Source organism: Colletotrichum navitas (genome assembly GCF_030913465.1).
Source record: "Colletotrichum navitas strain CBS 125086 chromosome Unknown LY79scaffold_123, whole genome shotgun sequence".
Taxonomy (NCBI): Eukaryota; Fungi; Ascomycota; class Sordariomycetes; order Glomerellales; family Glomerellaceae; genus Colletotrichum; species Colletotrichum navitas.
The window spans coordinates 27,037-49,693 of record NW_026850669.1 but is presented as its reverse complement, the minus strand read 5'-3'; the positions used below and the strand labels follow the sequence as shown (position 1 = coordinate 49,693).

The following is a 22,657-nucleotide window of genomic DNA, read 5'->3' as shown; positions in this document are numbered from 1 at the left end:
CTCAAAAGATAGGTATCAAAAGCCAATAACTCCATGCAGGCCGCATCTTCTCAACGAGCAGCTCGTCCTCGCTTTAAACTTCATCTACTTGCGCAACCGCTTACATCTCTCAACCATATACATTATGTATAGTCGTATAAACAAATCTGTTCGTAAACCCACTGACTCTTTTAAGCACCCTCCTTGCGGACGTGGGCATGGGCGGGGTTGATGGACTCGACCTGAATTTCGGCAGGCGATTTAGTATCACTGGCGTTGTCCGTAGCTAGCTTCTTGTCCGAATCGTACTCCGTGACGCCGAAGAGCGCGTCCATGTGCTCCAGAGAAACACCCTTGGTCTCGGGGACGAAGAACCATACGAAGACAAACATTGAGAAACAGAAGCTTCCGAAGATAAGGTAGGTTCTGTGGACGGGTTAGCGTGTTGATTCACTGAGAGTCTCGGGGCGATGAGACTTACCCATAGCCATTGGCACCGACGGTGGCCAGCATATTGGGGACAGTACGGGCGACGATGAGGTTGAAGAGCCATTGAGTAGCAGCGGCAAGGGCGACGTTGAGCGATCGAAGACGGGCAGTCGGGATCTCGGACGCGTAAATCCAGCAAGCTGGACCCCAACCAAACTGGAAGAAGGCCGCGAACAAGAAGATGGAAACCAAGGCCATGTATCCAGCACCGGGAACGGGCTGGCCTTCGACAGGCGGGGAGATGCGGACGTAGAGTCCAATGTAGAGCATGCAGCAGCCCTGCGCGATTGAGGTCCACAGAAGCGAACGACGACGGCCGAGAGAGTCGGCCATGAAGAGCAGGAAGCAGATGCAAGCAAGCACCTTGACGATGCCGTAGATACCGGTGCTGAAGAGACCTGTGGAGCGACCCTGGATGCCGAGATTCTTGAAGATGGTCGGAGCATAGGTGTTGATGGCGTTGGTTCCCGTCATCTGCTGGCAGATCATGAGGAAGATGGAGATGAGAGCACGGTTGCGGTTGCCCTTGACGGTCCACATCTCCTTCTGCATCTTCATGAAGGTGGCGTCACCCATCAGTTGTCTCTCGTGGTGGATCTGGTCGACGATCTCCTGGAATTCGTCCTCGAGGTAGGGGTGGTTCTCGGGCAGGTTACGAAGGGTGGAGAGGATCTTCTTGGCCTCCTCCCACTTGTCCTGTCGGGCCGTCCATCTAGGCGACTCGTTGCAGCAGAGCATGCAAAGCAGAAGCAGGAGACTGGGAAGGCCCTGGATGGCGAGGGGGAAGACGTACTTCATCTTGCCGGAGAAGTGGAGGTCGGAGGCGTAGTTGATCCAGAAGGCAATCATACCACCCGTTACGATGAATAGTTGGTAGAGACCAGTCAAGAGACCACGGATGGCACGGGGCGCGTTCTCGGAGACGTACAGGGGGTTAATACTAGAGGCAGCACCGACACCGAGACCGGCGACGAAGCGACCGACAAAGATGGCAGCGATTCTTCCGGAAGAGACAGCTTGGAGGACGACACCGAGGAGGATGACAGCGGCGATGCTGACGAGGCACCACTTGCGGCCAAATCTGTCGGTCAAAGGGGAGGCGATGAGGGCACCGACGAAGCAACCCGCCTGGAGGGTAGAGACGATGTTACCAGTCAAGTTGGCGGTCTCGACCGGTTTGGCATCTTGGAGACCGTAATCCCTTAAAGAAAAAAAAGAAAAAAGAAAAAGGTCAGTCCGCCAGATCCTAGAGGCGACAGGTTCATGTGGGATATGGCTTACTTTTTGAAGGGCTCCATCACAACAATACCGCCGATGACGGAACTGTCCCAGCCGAAGGACATGGCACCGAAGCAGGCGGAGGCGGCGAGGGCGAAGACTCTCCAACCATAGATCTCGGGGGGGTCCGAGTCCATGGCGTCATTGTGGACAATCTTTTTCAGAATGCTTTGCATGACCGTCATGCTGAGCGATTGTTTCTCTGCAGCAGGCCAGGCGTTGGCAGGTTGATGCTGCTATTGCAAGTGAGACGGAAGCGAGGGAACGTTGGCCAATGCGACACGCGGCACCCGTTTGTGGTCGAGTCTCAAGCCAAAGCGACTCAGTTTGAGAGTTTGAAAGGGCTCAAGGTGTAAGGACGAAGAGACGGAGAGAAGCAAAGACTCGATAAGACAGCATGGGATAGCCGCCCTGATATATCGGGAACCCAGGCTGGTGGTTTTCTTTCCTTGCTGATCATAAATGCTCCTCTTCCCCAGGTATAAGAGCCGGGAACCCCTCACGGGTAGGGTAATCACCAATCTACCACCACCCAATGTAGAAAGGTTGCCGTAGGAGTTGGTGTGTGAGGAGTGCATGCGGGGGAGCTTGCGACTCTGCATGCTTCTCTGTCCGGGAAGCTTTGGCTCCAGTCTGACCCTGGCCCGACCATCCGCTCGAATTTCTCTGGACCCCCAGGAGATCGAGCCTCAGCGAGTACCAAGACGGCGGGCGAATCTTCCATGAGATTTTCCACCACTCAGAGGGGGCTGAGGGACGACGGCGGCGGGCGTCCCTGTTCGATTTTGCCTTCAACTGACCGAAGCTTCTCATTGGAGGCTTCCGGTAAAGCTTGGGGGGCATGGTACCGTATGGAAGACATCTTTGGGCATGTGTGTGGGTGGGCAGGTGGGTGGTTGGGCGGTGGTGGTTGTCGAGATGGCCCGAGAGAATGCAGCGACAAGTATGACAAGCACCCATGCCATGCCATGCCTGGGATCCCATGGGCTGAACAGGTCGAACTAAGGTAGCCGGATGACACCTCAGCGAGGTGCAGAAGGGATGGTCGGTCGTGAGCCAAGGGTGTAAAGCTTTGCCGGGCCGATCTCGACGAGCATGTTGGAAACTGAACCGGGCTTAACCACTTGGCGACTGTCTTGGTGTCTGCAAATCTGTATTGTGGCCGTGAATGTTCGCCGCGTCTATAGTGCAAAGGCACAGATGCCGGCGGAGAACCAAGAGACTGGACCGAGCTGGCTGGAGGGAAGGCCAGATGTGATATGGTTGCCTCCAATGTCTAACGGATCCGTGAGATTCAGACCTCTATGTAGTGCCGTGTAGCAGGGGCAGGGAGCCCGTTGGTAGCAAGATGTGCGTGTTTGTGGCCGAGAAGCCTGAGACTAATAACAGTCGCAGCAACAGAGGCGACTCTCCTAGACTTCAGAGAGAGACCTGTTCTCCATCCCCGGACGCCCCAGGTTACGATGAGTGGAGCAACCATGGAAGATCTAGGCAATCGGTTGTCCGGAAAGTGGCGTGTGGTTCGCTGTTAGATGCAGGTTTGTCGCTCAGCCAAAGAGTTTAGGCTGCTGGCAGAGGCAAAAACCCGGCAGACGAGAGTTAACGAGGCAAAACGGCAAAGTAGCATGAGCATGGGGGGTTGTATGGTCTGGGAGCCTGTTGAAGACGGGGGAGGTGGATTTAGTTCGCTGGAATGAGTCTAGTCTCTTCCCACGTTGCATTTGAGTCGCCAGGGAGCTTTTTGGAGAGGCAAACGTGATACGATATGCAGAGCAGTAGATGTACGAGCAGCAGGTTTGAACCAGTGCCCAACGACCCGTCAGTTAAATCCAATGGGCTTTGGCTGTCCCACACGCATCTTCAGGTCTCGCTGATTCCTGCTCTGCTCCGAGCAGCACCATCGCCACCGTCGGTTCATGCCTTGCTTTCCCATCTTATCCTATCTTAGCCAGTGGATTCTGCGGAGAAGAGGCGCAGGCGGGTCAGAGGAATGGGGATGGCCAGGATGGAGAAACATTTGGGGATCGCGGGGGTGTGTGCATGGCTGTGAAATGAGGGGATGGGAGGGCCCGCGTGGAGACGAACCAGAAACGGATGAACCATCAACCAACCGAGAGACAGGGAGGCTGCGGGCGTGGCTGGATTAACGCCAACTTTGTTGCTCTCAAGATAGTGAGATTTTGTCCTTTGCTTGCCCATATGGTCCCTGGCTGGCTGGCTGGATGACTGACTGGCTTCATCTGTTTGCCTCCTTCAACAAACAGACACTCGATTAATACTTCGATTCTCAATGGACTTCTGGCCCTTCTACTTGTCCAGGTCCGAATCAGGTGAACTCCTTGCCAATGGCTTTGATGACTAGGACAGCCAAGACAGGGCCCCCGAATCTCTTTAACCACACTCTCCATCAACCCCCCCCCTAGACTTTATGGCAGCACGCCAATGGGCTTGGCGTTGAGTGCCAAAGCTCGTTCATTTGACGGAAAAATTCGACTGCGTTTCTGACCTGAAGAAAACGAATGGCACTAGTCTGGGTTGAACGACGTTCTATTGGACCTCAACTTTCACTCTAGCACGCGCAGATGGGCTTCTCATCGTGTTTGCGAGCGTCCTGTAAGTATCGCTGGGGCACAGCGGCGCTAATAACGCACTGGTTCAGCCGCGATCAACATCATGCAATGCCGCATCCCACCCCCTCCCTCCTCGTATGCTGCTCTCTGCTTCCGGACCCGAGCCCTTGGACCCTATTTACCCAACTCGTCCCATCACGCCCTATAACGCTGCCTTAATCACATAGCATCTCTGACTAGTCGTGTCTGTCGCATGGCCGGTCACCGGCAACATGGGGCTCAGATGTACACCTATCACGTTTGCCTCCTACCCTGCGTCTCACCCTCGAAACATCGCAGGATGCTAGTCGAGGAAGGAATCCAGGGCCTCTCTCTATGGTGTTGCGATCGAAATGGCGCACAGTAAGCATCGATCATTTATGGAGGCATCATATTCAATAGCCGTAAGGTAGAAAGAATACACGGAATCGGTAAGACAGACTGTATCCGTGCTATTGTCAAGTCTGCCGTGTAGCTGAGGGCAGTCGCGCTACTGTCCCTCCTATTCTCCGCGCCGAGATAGGTTGAACAGATGTAGAGTTCTTGAGATCACTACGGTAGAAGACACATGCAGAAGCGTGAGCGGGTAGTTGGAAGCATTAAGTGGTAAGTCGCTGGCCACCATTGCTCCATTAAGTCAGAGATAGAGACCTACTCCGCTTCGCGACTCGAGCTGCTGAATACATAAGACTGAACAGACAAAGTCAAGTATATCGTCTTGGCCATTCAGCCCCAGGACTTGAATGAGGGGCTCTTCGTGATGCGGCCATGCCGTGTCGCGGTAGTCGTGTAATTCTTCTATTCCGTCGAGCTTCAAGTATGCTATCGAGATACCAAATCTCCTCTTGCCGACCTTCCAATGGATGATCGAAACCTCCTCATATTAGGTGAAATTTGGTCTGCCGCTAATCGTTATGGCAACAATCATTGTTATAGGGTTGATAACCCCCATTCCGGGTTACCCAAGGAGAAACGTGAGAACTCACTGTGTCCTATGTCGCCTCCGGGGTTTCGCTTCTTAAACCTCATTGGAAGGATTCGACTAATTGATCTCCAAGGCGTTTGTATTTATGGTATGTGACAGCTACCTTTCGAAGACTCCTATCTATCCAAGATGCTGTCTCTCACTATTCCGTCGCCATCATCGTTATCGTAGCAAAACTATGCTTCATTCTAGAAATAATCAATTATTTCCCACACGGTGTATTTGTAGCTCTTCTTCCTCTGCCGGCCCTTCCTCCTTTTCACATCAGGACCTTTCCCAGGTATCAAATGAGCCGCTGATGAAATATTCCGGTCTACCTATTCCGTCAGCTACTGTCTGCACCTCGGTATTGCCAATCCGAATCTTCACGCCTTGTCGTCTCCCCGGGCCTCGCTTCCCTTCTATCCACACTCCTTGCCGCCCTTGGCCTTCGGCCCCGTTGGCTGGGATAGCGAATCGCCCGCGAGACTGGGTAGGACTCGTAAGACGCAGGTGTCGCCAAGTACCAAGTAGTTTTTGCCACGTGCCAAGGTTGTCGGTCTACAGAAACATGGCGAGAGGTGTAAGAAGGGACGAGCTATGGAGATGAGAGCGGGAATGGGCGTTGGTGAATGGCTCTCGGAACGTAGCGAGTGAGCAAAGGTGGTTCTTGTGATTGTGGTATTTATTTGCTGCTTCGTTTTTCTCCCAGCTGCGCGAGAATGGGAGAGTATGTTGCATCGAATCTCGGAAACCCGGTAAAAGAGATATAAAGACGATCAAATCAAGACCGGGGATCTCTACAGACGAAAGACGTCTGAACGGACCGGGTACACGGAAAAAGTGCACACATCAAACTATTGGAAGCTGTTTGTTCTTGGCACAAGTCTGTCATTCAACCACTATCCAGCTATCTCTCGCCGCCTCAACTTATATACTGATAACAAAAGAAGAAGATTAGTAAGAAATATATACATGAGAAAGTGTCAAATGACTTGATGAGCGGCCGTCAGACAATTTGAAACCCGGACCTCTTCCGTCCTCTCTCCAGTCCTCGAATTCGGATCCTTCGGGTTGCAAGGTGTGATCGACCGTAGTCTCTTATGTCTCCCTTTTGCGTCATCTCCAGGTAATCTAGGAGAGAGTCTTGGCAGCCCAGCCGAGCTGGTTGGTGCCGCCGTTGAAGACAACGAAAGCGGCCTTGAGGGCAACGTCACCGAAGATAGAGAAACCGATGTCGGAGTTGCTCTGGAGGCCACCGTAGCAAGAGCTGGTGGTGACAGCCTCGAAGTTCATGTACGAGCCGGGGATGGTGACGCGGGCGCTGCCGACACCGAAGGTGAAGGACGGGGGGGTGGTCTTGCAGGGGAAAACGTAGCCCCCCTGGGAAGAGTCGTACTTGGCACCGCTGATCTTGCTGTAGTAGGCCTTGACGATAGAGTCGGGGAGGAGGAGGAGGGTGGTGCCGGTGTCAGCGATGCCGCTGACGGACTTGCTGACGAAGCTGTTGGAGCCGACCTGGTAGCCGGACGAGGTGAATCCCCAGAAGCCCTGGCTGTTGTCGACCGGGGTGTAGGCAATGGAGCCGGTGTAGGCCGAGCTGTCAATGTAACCAAAGTTGTACTTGCCGGCTAGTTGAGTGTTAACGAGTGTCCCGACTCGGTGTATCTGGCGGGCGGCCGATACTTACGCTGGTTGTGCTTCAGGTCTGCGGTGAAGACCGGCGAGCTCAGCTTGGACTTGGCAGTGTCGAAGAAGGTGGTCTGTTGTTTGGGCTCGACAGTGTTGATGCTGCTGAAAGCAAGACCTAGAAGACCGTCCAGGTCGCTCTCTTCGCTGAACGATTCCGAGACGGTCTGAGCGGCCTCGACAGCCTGGCCGGTAACGGACAGGCCGCCGACGCTGACGGTGTCTTTGTAGACGACACCGCTGGAGCTTGAACCGTCGCCGTAGGAGATGGACCAGGAGGCGCCGGAGAGGCGGGAAGCGGTGGTGGACTTGCTCGGGTCGTAGACGGTCTGACCGTTGCGCTCGCTGGACGGGGTCAAGGTGGAGAAGACCCAGAGGTCGGAAGAGCCGGTGTCAAAGTCGAGGGTGAGGGTCTGGGCCGGGGTACCGATCTGGACGGGGCTCAGGTACTCGACGTCGAACTCGGCAGGGGTGGTGGTAACGCTGCCGGTGGCGCGCTTGCCGACGCCGGCGGCGGTGATGTTGGCGACGACGTTGGCAAGGTCCTGGGGAAGAGGAACCTTGAACTTGCGGTAGGCCTTGGCCAGGGCGAGGGGACCGGAGCGGACGTAGCGGGGGTTGCGGACCTGCTCGACGGAGAAGCTGCTCTCCTGCTGGGTACCGGCAGGGAGGGCGACGGCGGTGGAGGCCAGGGCGAGGCCTGCGGCGAGGGCCGAAACGAAAGATGAGCCAGTCATTGTGGTGGAAAAGCACAAGAGACTGGAAGTGACGAGACCGGGAGGAGTGAAGTAGAGAGAGTGAGAGGAAGAGAAGACTGAGTCTGAGGGCTGGAGAGTGGTTGAGGAGGATGAGGATGAGGATGAGATTGGATCATCATAGGGAGAGACGGGACGGTTTATATCATCATCATCGAGTCCCAGATGGAAGTTCTTCCAAGCGACGATGGGAGGACCTCGGGTTCGACAGATCCATGGAAGCGTTCCCTTGAGCCCATGTCAACATCACAAGCGTCGATATAACAAGAGCGATGCTACCGTGCCGGGACTCCCCCCCCCCCCCCCCCCCCCACACAAATCGATTCAACCCCACCCCTACCCTCCCTCCACTGACACACTCTCTTCTCTTCGTCGATCTCATAGGCTCTTCGAAATTCGTAGAAAGCAGCTGTCTCATATTGTTAGTCCGTAGTTGGATGTACGATTAGGAGCAGGATTAGGCATACGACTTCACTGCACAAGTGGAAGGACGTGCAATGGGCATCAGTTTGGACAAGATGTTTTGAGTTGCAGCAGGACTGCCAGAGATGCCAACATGATAGTCCTTTGACATGGCAACAGTAATTGGCAATAGCAATAAGTCCGAAGGGTATCCGGTTGAGCCAGCATGATGTCTGGCACGAGATAACCAGGGAAAGATACCACCTTCCAAGAGAGAACATCGTGTAATAGCTCGTCGACCTGCCGTGACTCGATATAGCGCGGAAATGAATCACAGCTTAACGAATGGTGATTGAGAGAATACATGTACAGGGGGGCAGGTTTGGTGAGGATGGAGAGCGTCTGCGCACGGCTAGTGGCGCAGCAGAATATCAACAATAACAGAAGAGACAGGGTCCACAAGAAATCAACAGCTCATGGCAACCACCAACAGCCGTCCAGCCTCAATCAACCGAGGTCGCCACGGTGCCCCATCGGTCCTCCATAGGATCATCCTAACGCTAGCCTATCTGCGGCCTATAGGAAGGGAAGTGGAGGGTGGGAACTTTTGGCCAGAGCTCGTCACGAGCACGCGTAATCCAGAATGGTTGGACTAGATGGAAAAGAGCAGGTCGAAGGGGCCCGGCGACTCAGGCAACTTCGCGACTCTCCAATCAGTGGAAGCGAGAGCTTGGATAGAATCAGCATTAAAGACCAGATAAAGGAGAAAGCTGATGACGATGAGGGGTCCCGCGATGGGGAGGAACCGCGGCACATGATTCCGCCAACCAATCAAGAGTGTCATAGAGCCGTTCATCGCGATGGTCCCGGGGCCGGGCCTCTAACAAAGGTGCCCGGGGGTCGTCGAGTCAAGAGTCGGCGAGTGGGTTGGAAGTCACCTACCTACTCGGGATATGGCTCCGGGACAGTGCCAGGTCGTACCGCCGCCTAAATCAAACACTTCATTGGGGCTTCGAGATATAGACCGGGACGACCCATGTCCAAAGGTCTAGGTCATCAATGATTCTGGGGCTCGGAAGGCGTTCGGCTGGCGTCGATTGGGCCTCTTGGGCGCCTCGGCATATAGAGACAAGCTTTACCGCCAAGTCTCCACGTGTCGCTGAGAGCGGGGATGATCGCAACCCTCGATACCCTGGCCGGCCCTATCACCGTCTTCATCTCTCGCTCGCCTCAGCGATGCCCAGTAATGCCCAGTCCGGGGCCGCGCTACGAGATCGAAGCCAAGACGGGAAGGAAGGCAACTCGACCATTTCGGCGCTTGTCGGCTTTCTTGGTGAATGCGCGTCCTTGAAGAACCCGACTGCCCAAACCGGCCGTGACGTGCTCTGGTCGTTACGGCCTGGACCCTGCTCTGGTAGCATCTGGCTCCTCCTTTGAGAAGCGTGCATAGCCCCAGGGGCGGGGGGGGGGCCGTTGACGGCGAGCCTGGATGATGACGCCTTTCGCAAAAGTTCACGGGGGTATGTTGACTGAACCCGCCGTCCCCTGGCATTGAATAACATTCGGTTTACGCCCATTGTTGAACGACTCCCCTTTCGCACATTCCTCATTCATCCTCGCGCGCCCCGACGTTCTCTTTTGCCATCATGAGAGGCATGATAGCTGCGACTCGACTGGGCGGCAGTGGTTCGAGAGCGCTGCCGATTGAGCCGGCGGGCTTGTTCGAGAGATAAGAGAACATGCTACTGCATACATAGTAGATTGGCCATCCATCAGGGACCGAGACAATGTTTATAGGTCCGTGCTTCTGCCCCCCCCCTTTCCCCCCTCCCCTTCTCCATAATTCGTTTATATTGCTTGCCACTCTACACTATCTTGCCGACGATAACAGTTCATTGGTAGAAAACTGTTGAATAAGCATGACTGCAATAAGATTGCGCGCTTGTATAGCTTCCCGGCCAGGGGCTTCCCTGCTGTGGGCGGCTCTATCCTCTTGTGTAAAGGGGAAAGCTTCTTACGTGTTGATAAGCGACTTGGATAACCGATTGCCATCCCGTCCTTTTTTATTTCCTCCTCCGCCGGCCCGCCGCTCGGAGAAACAAAAAGGGGAAGGGGGTGGTGGTACTCAGTTCAATGTCCCGTTTCTGTGCTCGCTCAGTGGCTGTGATTCCATATGTCATCGCATGTGGGCAAAGACTCCAAGGATGATCCTGTCATCCTTTCGGAGCGAACTCCAAGACGGTGCGGCCTGTAGCTTAATATAGTCAGCGTCGCCCTCATTCCACGATTGAGCGGGATTCCGTGTCTCTTGTTATCTGACTCTTCCATCACGTGCCGAAAGCCCGATGGCTGGCCGCGCAATGGTGGGGAACCTCAACACTCTCGGAATTTCCTCGGTTCTCCAGGCCGACCGCGTTTGCCCGTCAAGCCGAGCCATAAACGCAACGCACAAAGTGTTCCAGCCACTTGGAGCCAAGCCAGCCGGACAACCTCATGTCGTAGAACGCCAGCCCAAGGGGCTCCTCTGCAAATAGCGGTCGCAAAGGAACTCTGGAGCCGCGTTTGTGATGAAGCCGCCTATCTTCGATGGGATGATCTTTGATCTGCAGCAGATCGCGAAAAGACGGTGAAAGAACCGTCTTCTGATACCGATGTCGGATCAATATGGCGAACTTGCTTCATAGAGCCAAAGAGAAAATCAAACAACGGCTCTGCTGCAACAGACACAGTTTACGGCATTAGTTATCCATGCACACTTGGCCGAGCTCATTCTCCAACTTGGCGCTTGTCACTGTCGAATAGTTTGTTCTTTGCCGCACGGGCCTTTGTCATCCGATGAATTGAGAATATACTCCGATCGCGACCTATTGATACAACAACCATTCAAGGACCCTCGACCAGGTCCGCCAGGCGATGAGAAGCAAGCAAGAGAATTCAAGGGCCAACATCTAAACATTACACAACGCCTCCCCCTCCATTAATTGGAGAGGGAAAAATAAATAAATAAAGACTGACTGACGAACAAAACAGCCGAGGATGCCCCGCCCCATCTTTTCGCGAGCAACGAGGTGACCATGTTTGAAATCAGAAGAAAATCAACGCCACCCTGCCACGCTGGGTCTGGGCGCGTGTGACTTCTCGATCTTACCAGTAGCTGCCAGACTGCCGATGGTGATGCGTCTGTTCTTGAAGTCGGCGCTGACCATCCTGCTTGGAGGCGCTTGAGGGCTTCCTCCCTCCAGTCTCAAACTGCCTCCCAGATTCATCCTCCTTGCCTGCCCCGCCGTGAACGCCCGGTCGCTCCTAGCATCGGGAGGGGAGCAAGTTATGGGTGGGGAGAGTCTTCGCTCCGCACTGGCCCGGCGCTGTCTGGAGATGCCGTTTGAGTTGCTAGCCAAAGGGCCCGAGAAGCTCAACGATGCCCGGTGGTTTGTGCCAATAGAGTTGACCGAAGAGATGCGCCTCGCGTTGTTACCTGCCGACCCTCCTATCGATGACACGCGACGGTGCTCGCCTCGGATCTTCTTCATCGAGTTCATCGCAGACCGAAGCTTCCTAGGATCAATGCTGGGCGATTCCGACTCGGATCCGGAGGCATTGTAAGACGATGGCGGGTTGTTCTCGTCCGCTGACACACTGCCCGAGAGCGACGTTCTCGGCGGCGGACTGGCTCTCGCGATCCTAGAGCGGAACGCCGGCGGTGACAGGTTGGACGAACGGTGCACGTCAAGAGCGCGCAAGGGAGACACCTGCCCTCCGTTGTCCGACGACGGAGACGAACCCAATGGCAGCGACATTGTCGGCACCGGCACGGTCGGAGACCCGGAGCCGATGGACGACACACGGCCCTTGGACAGGAACCCGGCCTGAAACCTGTTAGGCTTGGCCGGCGGGATGAATGAGGATCCCTCAAGTTCCAGCGTCGGGCTTCTGTCGGGGTTGGGCGATGCTGTTCTCAAGTAGGAGGGTAGGGGTGGCATCTTCGGGCTTCTCTTGCCAGGAGAGTTTTTTTCTGGCGTCGACTCGAACTTTTTGGGTGTCTTTTCGAAATCTGCCAGAGTCCCTTGCTCAGTTTCATCATCCCTCCACCGAACAGCGCGTTTCGCTTCCGACTTCCTCTTCACCGGCGAAAACGAGACTCCCTTGCGAGGGCTTCGCGGCGCGCCCGCCTTCTTACGCCGAGGCGACACCTTCAAGGGAGACACATGGGGCTGGGGCGCAGTATCGGCAGGCGGAGCAAAGGCGGGCTGTCGGACGGGAGATGTGTTGTTGACATTGTTGAGAACCGCCTTCTTGCGCTTCGGGGTGCCACGCTTGCTAGGAGAAAACTTCTCCACGGGAATCATGGCACCGTCGGGCTTGACAACATGGGAAGCTGCCGTGAAGCCGGCTTCCAGCAAACGGTTGATAATACCCTTTGCGTGCGAGACTGCATCCTCTTCGTTCATCTCCAATGTGTCTTCGAGCGACGCCAAAATGTCAAACTGGGCGGTCAGAAGAACTTGGACCATGGCCGCATCTCCCGCCTTGTCCATCTCCAGAACCTCCCGGTTGGCATCTCTGCCAAAATTGGCCTTGAGCAGCTCTGCCTCGCGGGTCAGTGTATCAATCTCGGCCGCATCAGCTTCGCCCCCTGGCAACTGCTTGATACTGTGGTGAAGGGCCGTGTCGATGGATCGTTCCCAGTTGGTATGCTCCAGCTTCTGGTGAATGTGGTGGCGGCTGTGCTCCAACTCGACCAAGATGCCTTGGGCCGTCTTGCGGATGGCAACGAGGGACGCGGGCATTGAATCTTCGTCTCCTCGCTGATCGCAGACTGTATCGAAGGAGGCAATCCAGGCCGAAAGAAGGCCGATCCGCCTTTCGAAAGCCCGCAACTTCTTCATGTTGTTGATCTTGTCCCGCCTGTCGTTTGCGGAGTTTTCGTAGGCCACCCGAATACGCTGGATGCCTTCGCGGGCGACGGAGTCGCGCTTTTCCAATTGCTTTCGGAACTTGGCGTAGAAGATCTTCTCGGCATCCTTTTGCTGCGCCTTGAGCTCGTTGATCAGCGCAATCTGCTCGTCAATTTTGACCAAGAAGTCCTTGACATGTCTGTTGACGTTGAAGACGTTGCGGGTGACCTTGGTCTGGATATTCTTGGCTCGGTTGGCGTATCGGAGGGTGTTTTGTGTTTCGTCGAAGTGGACGCTCGAAGGGCTGACGCACACAATCATGACCGTTTTGCAGTTGCCACCGAGGGAAAATTTGAGGAGTCGAGTAAGTTTGCTGTTGCGATATGGTACGTGGTTGGTCTTGCGCGGATCGCACAAGGCGTTGATGCAGCTTCCCAGGGCCAAGAGGGACTTGTTGATGTTTGCGCCTTCAAGCAGACGCTCGCCGCGGTTTTTCGTGGCGCTGGCACGCTCGCTACCGGCAAGATCAATGATGCTGAGCGTGGCCATGGTGTGTGGCTCGTTGACGTCGGCGTTGCGATCCTTTTGCGCGACGTTGATCTGAAGAACGGCGTGGGAGCGAGACGATGTCGCGTTGGCCTCGGTGGGGGAGACTGTACGCCACTCGTTGCCCTGAACGATCATATCCATGACCTCCTGCACGTTCTTGGGGTGATGGCTTGTCAAGCCTGCGACAGAGACGGCCTGGTTCGAATCCTCGCGGAGCATCAACCCCTGCTTGCTGCCTCCGGGAATCAACAGGTCGCGGATGGTCTCGTTGTAGATCTCTAGGTAGGAGAGCGTGATCTCGGTGGTCTTGTCCTGGCTTCGCTCGTTGATCTTTTCGAATAGTTCCTGCATCGTCATGAAGATGATTCCTGGGTGTTGTGCTGTGCCGGTGATGGTGTGCGTCTTGCCGCAACCGGTGGCGCCGTAGGCGAAGACAGTAGCATTGTAGCCGTCAAGGACACTATCGAGAAGCTGCTTCGTGGTGCCCTCGTACACGTCGTTTTGTGTTGCGTTTTCGTCGAATATTCTGTCGAACATGAAGGTCTGATCCTTGACCTTCTTGCCGTTGGGGACGACGGACCGTCCGAACCTGTGAACAGGGTTGTCCTCGGGAGGGTCGAAGACTCTGCGAGCGTCATGTCAGTGGGGGACGTCAACAGCTGGCGGGAAATGAAGCAAGTACTCACAGGCATCTGTCATCGACGACCTTGATGACGGGTCTGATACCACCCCTCTGGAGCTTTGGCGGTGCGGCGGCGAGAGAGCCGTCGCCGAGAAAGACGGTACCCTCATCATTGCGAGTTCTGTATGATGTCAGTAGGCTGGTGGGATGGTCGCACTTCGTCTATGAGTTTGACGTACAGCTGGGCAGCTTCTCGAATCGTGAACGGTCGGACTCGAACTATGGGGGAAATAGACGTCAGTGATTGCATTCACAGCATAGCAGTGGAGGCTATGTGACGAACCTGCGACCGTGATGGAGGCGGCATTGGGGTCAGCGACCATGTTTGCTGGGATTTGCGAAGGTGATATAGAGGTTTCGTCTCGTGCCGTGTTTGGGGGAAGTGGCTCGGAAGGTAAATGGTGAATTCAAGAAATAAACAAAGCCGCTTTACAGCGCGGGCCAAGCATGTGCGAGGAGGAAGAGACGTGGGAGAAATAATAACGAGAAGAGAACCAAGGAGATATGATCAGTCGGCAGAGGAGCGAGGTTGCTAAGGGTGGTTAGTGAGAGTGAGGAAAGAAGGAGCAGCTTTTTTCTGGTTGCTGCTGCTGCTGCTGCTGCTGCTGCTACCTTTGGCGGTTGACGTTGGGCGGAATGGAAGCTGCAGATGGATAAGAGATTAGAAGAGACGCGGATGGAGACGTCTGAATTGAATGTCTTGAGGAGGAACCCCCGTTTCGCTTCGGCTGCGCTGTGCTGTGCTGGGCCGAGCAGAGCAGAGAGCCAGTCGAGTGATTGACTGACGTTTATTGTTTTCTGGCACCGTTGCTCCAGGCGACCGGGAGCCACTTAAGCGAGGCAGATGTGGCGACGCTAAGCCCGATTTTCTCCGGGTGGGTCCATTTCTCTAAGAGACACGCGAATGAGAAAGGGCGGTTCCTGTTCAGCCACATATTGCTGGGTCCAGGATGAAATGGGTCCAGAGCAAATTGAGGCTGATGCTTTGGTTTCAGCCACAAACAATGAAAGTGTCTGTCTGTCAGTCTCTGCGTCTTCTCTCCCAAAACAATGGCCCTGCAAAACACGTCGTCACGTGTGCCATGAGCCAACGAAAAGTCAATTTAGGGGAGGTCGAATCACATCACATTAGATTGGGCTTAACTGGGCCGTTTATTTGCGGTTCACAAAATGTCTGGTCATGTTCCTATCCCATTAGGTATTAATCAACATTGGTTGCCTCGCCCAGCCAAACATTCACTCCCAACATCACATCAGCCACTCGTTCTCGACGTCAACAAACAACCTTTGCACTCTCTACCTACTCTAATTTACCCCCGAGAATACCAGGCGTGTCGGTAAACTCCGTTCGCTGTGAAGCACCCTGCTCATCACGCCCCAGCAAGAAGCTTTCAGGGGGACCGAGATATGACTTCCTTACGCCGCCAAGGTCGACTACGATCTTCTGCACGATTATGTTTGGAAGAAGCGCCCAGACCCGCAATGTGTACGCGCCCTCCTGGGCGACGTTGAACGCCGTCTTCGTGTAGTTGCCGCTGAGTCCCCAGACAGCATCGGCCACTGCACCGTCCCATCCCAAAGGCATGTTCTGGCCCTGTGTCTTACCCACCGGCTGCACCGTCTTGGGCTGCGGCTGGTCACCACCGGCCGGGTATAGGGAGATGCCATACTCGAGCGGGTTGCCGTCGCCGAGGTAGTTTCCCGATGGCGAAATGTACAGCGTGACCGTCGCCTTGCTGGTGTTGCTGAAGAGATACATGTTGTACTCCAGCGCCGGACCCTCGCCGAGCTTGACCTTTTCCGAATCTGGAGGGTACAACGTGACTCCGCCCAGAGTGCGGCCGTATTTCTTGAGCACGTGGTACTTGAGCTTCTTGCTGTTGCTGTTCGAGCTGCCGCTCGGCTCGATGATCTTCTGGTAGTGCGGGCCTTCAATCGACACATGTCCGTCAGACTCGACGAAGCCCTCTGTGAAGTTGGACGGGACCTTGCGGTTGACGACTGGCACAATCACCTTTTGTCCCGAGCCAGCATACTTCTCCTTGCCCACACACCCAGACGTGACGTTAATCGGCACCAGCGTCGCGTTGGGGGCCGTTGGCGCATTCTCCCAGTCAATCGAGATGAAAACGCGACTATCCGTACCGTTCGCGCCGCCGACGGTTCCCTTGTACTGCGACAGCTTCACCCACGGCTGCCACGGGCTGGCCTCCCAGGGGCACTCTTTGTTGCCACGACCAAAGACCTCAAAGTAGCGCGTGAGGGCGCCGTACGGGTCCAGCGGGGGCACGGTGAGGTCGTTGCCCGAGTTGGAGTGCCACTGGTCGTCTCCCTGGACGCTCGCGTTAGAGGCCTCGACGCCAACACCAATCTGCCCGCCCAACGAGGGAAACTGCGTCTGGACATAGCGCATGTCAGGGAGGGTGTTGCGCATGGGTTGTTGCCAGTAGTCATCGTAGCCAAGGTGGGTTTCTGCCTCGTGTTAGCGTTGTGCCCTCGAGCCGAGAGCGCCATGTACTCACGGTCCAGCATGTGTATCCATTTCCCGTCGAGCAACTCGTTCCACCTGTTGGTCAGCTCGGCATCGGCGTCGAGCAGGCCCCTGGATTCATCGATGACATTGTTGGCCAAATTCCGCTTCTGCCCAGCGTACAACTGGTTTTTCGCTCCATTGATTTGGATCTTGTGCAGGATCTCGCCGCCGGTAATGGGGTGCAGGATCATCTCGAAAAAGGCGGCACGGTACTCCTCGTCGAGGGCATCATACACCGCCTGAGCTTGCTTGTGCAGGGCGGCCCATTGTTCCAAGACTGCGTCTGCCTCATTGTAGTTGATGACGGAGTAGGTCTCGGGCTGAACCAGTTCAAACTTTCTGCGAGCGGCATACATGCCGTACTTGGTCAAGATGTCCGTGATCTCGGACGAGTGACCATCTCCAAACTCCCTTGTCGCCCAAGACTTGAGCCAGTCCCCAGTGCCGTCAACGCCCCATTTCTCTGTGTCGTACGCGAGGTCGAAGAAGTGGCTGATCGGAATCTCGAGGGGCTTAAGATCGCCGACGTTGACGATCCAAATCCGGCGGGCATCTCGCGCGTAAGCAAGTGACATCTGCTCCGCAGTCTTCTCCAGTTGGATCGTGTTGATCCATTTGTAGTCACGTGGGCCGCCGACGTAGTCGAAGTGGTAGTACAAGCCGGCGCCACCGCTACGGCTCGTCTCGTTCACCAGCGGCAGCCTTCGGACGTTGCCCCAGTTGTCGTCGGCCCAGAGTAGGGTAATGTCTTCGGGAACGTGGAGGCCTCTCTCCTGGTATGACTGGACCTCCTTGTAGAGACACCACAAGGACGGAACTTCGGCGGCAGACTCGATGCCGAGGCCTTCGGCAATCATCTTTTGCTGGTTCTGCACGAGTACCTCCAGCATCTCGATAATAGCTTCAACGCCCAAGTTGCCTTCGATGGCCGTGTCGCCCGTGCCACGCATGGCCATCGTCCACAGACTGTTACGGCTGTATGGCTTCGCACGCTGCACGCCGTACCGGAAGTATTCGTCAATCGTCTTGTTGTTTAGGTTGTACGCCCACGGGCCCTTGTAGAATGTCCCGAACTCGTTCTGTGCGCGCATCAAGGGCTCCGTGTGGGAACCGCCCAGAACGACTTCGTACGCATCGAGAAGCGGCTGATTGAAGGGGTCATCGACGTAAACCATGCTGCCCCAGACTGTTGGCCAGAGATAGTTGGCACGAAGACGGAGTAGAAGCTCGCCGACAAGGCTGTAGAAGTGGTGGTTGTATCCTGCGGCGCCATTCCAGGTGTCGTTCCATTGTGATCTGCCAATACATCAGTATTACGCTCTCGGTGAAGGAAGCTGTGTAACTCACGAGACCCAGCCGGACAATCCCGGCTGCTCATCATTGAGGAAGAACCCGCGGTACTTGACCGAAGGAGACCCTTGGACTTTGCCTTCGGGCAAGACATAAATCTCGGTGGTCCTCTTGGGAGGCACGTCAGCCCAGAAGTACCAGGGACTGACGCCAATTTGTTCGCTGATATCGTAAATGCCGTATATGGTACCTCGGGGGTCGCTACCAGCAATGACGAGGGCTCGGGGGCACCCAGGGACGGGGTTTTCAACCAACTGGCTCACAAAGGATTCCCATTGCCCCTCAATTTCACTCGTGTTGAGCTTTTGGGCTGCGATGAGGTCGTTGATGAACTTTGAATGGCCCACGGTACCAGCGATGACGACTGTGCTGCCCGGATTTGGATCGGTGTAGTTGGGGCCGGTGAAGGACTGTTCGTCTTCGACGCGGTACTGTAGTGGTCAGCATTGGGGCATCACTTGCATTAGAACCGCTACTCTCTCTACGATCCCTCAAGATAGAGGTCCCCGCCTTTGGACAGATCAGACCGTGAGACATGAATATTAGTACTTACAATAGTGTTATTGCTGACGTCCACCGGGGCAAAGGTGTAGGAAGCGGGCTCTGAGCCATTCACGCCATTGCTAAGGGTGTAAGTCGTGCCAGTGACGCGACCAAAGTCAAGCGCCAAGTCACCGGCAGCTCGAATGACACCCCAGTAATCATCGCTAGACACCAGGATCTGACCAGTCCCAACTTCCCCTCCTGCGATCTGGTAGTTGCCTGAGCCGCTCTCGAAGGAGATGATCTGTTTCTGTCCAAGTGCTAAGATCAGGGGTGTCAGACCCGAGAGCGTCACCAGTGTGATGGACCTCAAATTGACGAAGGCCATAACTGCGGGCTGGAAAAAGCTCAAGGGCAGATCCACCAAGTAAGACTGCGAGAGGTCAAGAGCAAGGTGACGACCGGAGGGGCACCAGGCATTGTCAACAGAGCACGAGCTGTACCCATTATATAACTACAAACCGGAATATCCGACCAAGTGGTCCCATCTACCACCCGGCCCAAGAACGGTTGAACTAAACCAGGATGACGCTTTCCGTGCATAGAGAGGTGGGAGCCCAGAATAATGACACCAATAGCCCATTGATCATTTCACCACCAATAATGGGACAGAAAGCACATGCAGGGACGCCTGGGCATACATACCACCAGCCAAGACCGGGGTCAAGATTCCTGGCCAACGGGTAGAGGAGCTATTTCTACCTCTCTTATGATAGGCGAGAGACAGAAAACGACCTTTTTTGGAGCCCCTGCCAGAAGAGACAAGCCATGGTTCCCTCGGTTGATTGTGCCGACCTACAAGCTGCTTCAGTTGGGCATCCCCGCACTCAACGCAGCACACTAGCTAGGTCTTCGAAGCGGGTGGCTTCCAAGTCTATTACCCCACATTGGTGAGCCACTCTAGCTCAAGCTACGAGCCGGCTACCGAAGAAGAAGCTTCTATTATAAGTGGAATCAAGGTTGGTTTTATGCTGTGTTACAGTCCGTACACCAAGTTGTCTCTCTCCAGAGTTGACATTGTCGAGGTGAGGTATGGCGTAAAGATTAATGCACAAACAATACATATTTCTTACTTGTATACCAATAAGACAAACGAAGTAGAGGAACCGATATGATAGCTACCCCAAGTGCGTTCCTTTTGGAGATCCAAAGCTTCGTCGATCTGGGTGTCCATGGCAGAAGAACGGCGGGGAAAATACCGCTAGTAGTATTGGAAGTGGAGAGGTCGTATTTAGCCGTAATATGCATATCCCCCACGTTGAATTTGCCTGATAGCGAAGACGAGTATGCCATCTCCCCATCACCGAGGTCGCCCAGGCCATGTTCATTTGGTTTCCGAATTATCCGGACGCCCCGGGGTGGCGTAGATGAGCCCATCATCCTAACAGATCCGGCGGCTTTATCCGGTCCCAATCATCTGGAGTTGGTAAGGACAATCGTAGGCTCACCAACCATTGAGACGCCAAGTAGATTTCATCAGGGCATTACTTGATGTTGAACATGAATAAAGACCCTGAATCTATAAGACTCAACGAACACCAGCTGGCTTGCAGACTACACACAGACATTATGACACTGGATCAAGCAACAACAGTGAGTTCGGGTAACAACCTTTGGTCGACCGGTACCAGATATGTATGAAGATGAAAGCCCCGCCAAGCTTTGCAGCTTGACCTTCATCGATACAACATGTTTATATTCGATGGAATTGTGTTGGCCCCTAATCAGTTTGCGGTTCAATTTGATTCTATGCTCGCTCGTTGTGGGTAGGGGAGGTGTTCAGAGTGTCGAAGTTCTAATCTTGTATTTGGCATTGTAGAAGACTAAGTACCATGCCGCCGATGGTCCTAACGTAATGAACAGCGACCATGCAGTGTCAACTAGCCACACGGCTAAGCTTGTATATACGAAGAATATCTCCTGGGTTATCAGAGATTGGGTTATCAGAGATGAGTCGTCGGAGAAGTGCAGATAGGAGGTATTCAGGCAAGGCATTATACTATGCCGTCAGACCAACATGAGTTTCGGTCGAGCTCAAATTCGAGCACGCTGTTCGTCTAGCCCACATCCTGCAGGACTTAAGCCAATATGGATGTGGCAGACAGTCAAGAGCTTGCCAATCTCAACAACTTCCAGTAAACTAAAAACATCACGAGCAAGTGGCAACTAGGGAGCGCAGAACCTGTCATATTGTTCAGCGCCACAGCCTACGATGAGTACAGTGACGGAGTTTTTCGTGCGTTTCTTACAAGTTATATACATCCCAAATCCTGCTGCGCCATTGAAACTCCGCTCCGGTGGGATGCCGTCGTCGTCGCCCCGAGTATAGAAAATCACGTCATTTTTGGTGGAAGCGTGTGGTTGTGGCACGCGCCGTTGGTTGAGCACGCCCAAGTGGCAACGCCTCTCGTCAATATTCAACTAGTCGAACATTGGCTAAGATGCAGGCGGCACGTAGGCGTATCTCGGTAATTGCGCCATGCGCTCCTCTGGGCTGACCTCTGTATCTGCGTAGAACATCCTGCCGTTCTTGTCCTTCTTCGACTTCTTGTCGCCAGCGGCCTCCTCTGCAGCCTCATCCTCTGGCTTCCTGGGCGCCTTGATGCCGGATTCAGCCCTACGAATGAGCTCGTCGATTTCGTCACCGTGCTGCGCCGCGCCAGAGACCAACTCATCGACAGTTGATGCTCCAGGATACCCAGGTGGCGGGGCGCCAGAGCCGTTCCAGAACTGCCCGCCATACTGAGGGGGCCGCTGAGGGAGACCGGGCATCGCTTGCAGGCCGCTTGTCGGTCTTGCGGGAAGAGATGACGGAGAGAAGCCGGAATAGTTGCCTTGGGGATAGCCTGGCTGCGGGAATGCAGGGGCGCCGGGCGCAGCACCAGGCGGGAAGCTCTGGTCGGGAGAAGCTCCGTAGGGCGCTTGCGGTGGGGGGTACGGGGAGTTGTTCTGGATTGATTGGTTAGCATTGAGCGCGCCCATAACCAGATACTGAGTATAGCTTACGAATGCACCCGGACTTGCGCTCGCGGGGGCGCCGTTGGCCGGGCTGCCGCTGGTGCCTGGGGTGTGCCCAGCGGCAACCCGTGCGCGGTGCTCGGCAAGACGGGCCTTCAACTCCTCAGGAGTTTCAATCTTGAGCTTCTTCCTCGGCTGCTTTGCCTGGCCCGGAAGAGGATTTCCCGTGGCAATGCGACGATCCTCCTGGGCCTGGTAGAAGTTCTGGATAATGCGATTCCTGTGCTGATCCAAAATGTCCTGGGGAATGCCCTCCATGCCAAAGATCTCGACGTCAAGGCCCTGTCGGTTCGGTAGCGCATTTTCAACCTGGGTGAGAGTTTCTTTGTGGACCTGGTTCAAATGGACGGAGAGACCTGAGCAGCAAAACACGTTAGCTTGCGATGGCACGACTAGGAAGGCGCATCGAGGACTACTGACCTCCAGCCGTGTTGAGTCGGCGACCGCATCTGTCGCACTTGAAGTGCTTGGCCTTCTGATGGGAAATAAGAAGCTTCAGATCCTCAAAGTCACGCTCGCCTGTAACAAAGTCAGCATGCGCATTCTGGATCGAATCAACACAGCAGGTGTAGGCATACAGTAGTAGCACCACGGTCGGGCGAGGACGTCTTCGACATCGGGATGACCGCGCTTCTTCTTGCCCATCGCGACAACGGCTTATCGGATGAGAGTGGCCGAACACGAGGCGGAAGCTGCTCCGTGGTAAGGATACGACAATTGAGGCTCGATAGCGCGAAGTGGGATATGGCGGAGAGAGTGACGTTCGCGAAGAGGTACCGTGGCCGGGGAAGGGATTTGACGCGAGCTTGCTGCCAACCAGCAATTCACTGCACCTTCCTGCAAGGAAACATGACTTGAGAGCCATTGGAAGCTAGCCGTTTACGGCCTAGTGGTGTCAGAAAGAGCTTCATTGGTAGATGCT

General features: G+C 54.9%; 8 protein-coding genes across 8 annotated transcripts; 1 reads left to right on the top strand and 7 right to left on the bottom strand.

Annotated features, from left to right (window-relative positions):
* Window positions 1-170: 170 nt before the first annotated feature.
* Window positions 171-1,931, bottom strand: LY79DRAFT_674439 (general substrate transporter; the record flags this gene model as incomplete). The annotated part of the gene is made up of 3 exons (XM_060564305.1): window positions 171-405; window positions 461-1,669; window positions 1,750-1,931. 3 exons carry the CDS (start codon window positions 1,929-1,931, stop codon window positions 171-173), a joined length of 1,626 nt encoding a protein of 541 aa, XP_060407985.1.
* Window positions 1,932-2,099: 168 nt separating this feature from the next.
* LY79DRAFT_67334 (uncharacterized protein) lies at window positions 2,100-3,018 on the bottom strand. Its single transcript, XM_060564160.1, has one exon. It carries the CDS (start codon window positions 2,728-2,730, stop codon window positions 2,269-2,271), a length of 462 nt encoding a protein of 153 aa, XP_060407984.1. The 5' UTR covers window positions 2,731-3,018; the 3' UTR covers window positions 2,100-2,268.
* A 482-nt stretch (window positions 3,019-3,500) lies between these two features.
* LY79DRAFT_571213 (uncharacterized protein) lies at window positions 3,501-4,087 on the bottom strand. The gene has a single exon (XM_060559222.1). The coding sequence runs from the start codon at window positions 3,943-3,945 to the stop codon at window positions 3,691-3,693; it is 255 nt and encodes an 84-aa protein (XP_060407983.1). The 5' UTR covers window positions 3,946-4,087; the 3' UTR covers window positions 3,501-3,690.
* A 2,366-nt stretch (window positions 4,088-6,453) lies between these two features.
* Window positions 6,454-7,745, bottom strand: LY79DRAFT_584495 (eukaryotic aspartyl protease; the record flags this gene model as incomplete). Its single annotated transcript, XM_060560409.1, has 2 exons — window positions 6,454-6,950; window positions 7,010-7,745. The coding sequence occupies 2 exons, from the start codon at window positions 7,743-7,745 to the stop codon at window positions 6,454-6,456; spliced, it is 1,233 nt and encodes a 410-aa protein (XP_060407982.1).
* A 925-nt stretch (window positions 7,746-8,670) lies between these two features.
* On the top strand, window positions 8,671-9,228 carry LY79DRAFT_67292 (uncharacterized protein). The gene has a single exon (XM_060564110.1). It carries the CDS (start codon window positions 8,809-8,811, stop codon window positions 9,154-9,156), a length of 348 nt encoding a protein of 115 aa, XP_060407981.1. The 5' UTR covers window positions 8,671-8,808; the 3' UTR covers window positions 9,157-9,228.
* A 2,032-nt stretch (window positions 9,229-11,260) lies between these two features.
* LY79DRAFT_674437 (kinesin motor domain-containing protein) lies at window positions 11,261-14,614 on the bottom strand (the record flags this gene model as incomplete). Its single annotated transcript, XM_060564304.1, has 4 exons — window positions 11,261-14,234; window positions 14,296-14,412; window positions 14,471-14,510; window positions 14,575-14,614. The coding sequence occupies 4 exons, from the start codon at window positions 14,612-14,614 to the stop codon at window positions 11,261-11,263; spliced, it is 3,171 nt and encodes a 1,056-aa protein (XP_060407980.1).
* Window positions 14,615-15,591: 977 nt separating this feature from the next.
* LY79DRAFT_528049 (immunoglobulin I-set domain-containing protein) lies at window positions 15,592-19,045 on the bottom strand (the record flags this gene model as incomplete). The annotated part of the gene is made up of 4 exons (XM_060555990.1): window positions 15,592-16,763; window positions 16,814-18,120; window positions 18,172-18,605; window positions 18,728-19,045. 4 exons carry the CDS (start codon window positions 19,043-19,045, stop codon window positions 15,592-15,594), a joined length of 3,231 nt encoding a protein of 1,076 aa, XP_060407979.1.
* Window positions 19,046-21,153: 2,108 nt separating this feature from the next.
* On the bottom strand, window positions 21,154-22,380 carry LY79DRAFT_674435 (uncharacterized protein; the record flags this gene model as incomplete). Its single annotated transcript, XM_060564303.1, has 4 exons — window positions 21,154-21,666; window positions 21,724-22,091; window positions 22,156-22,254; window positions 22,314-22,380. 4 exons carry the CDS (start codon window positions 22,378-22,380, stop codon window positions 21,154-21,156), a joined length of 1,047 nt encoding a protein of 348 aa, XP_060407978.1.
* Between the last annotated feature and the right edge of the window lie 277 nt (window positions 22,381-22,657).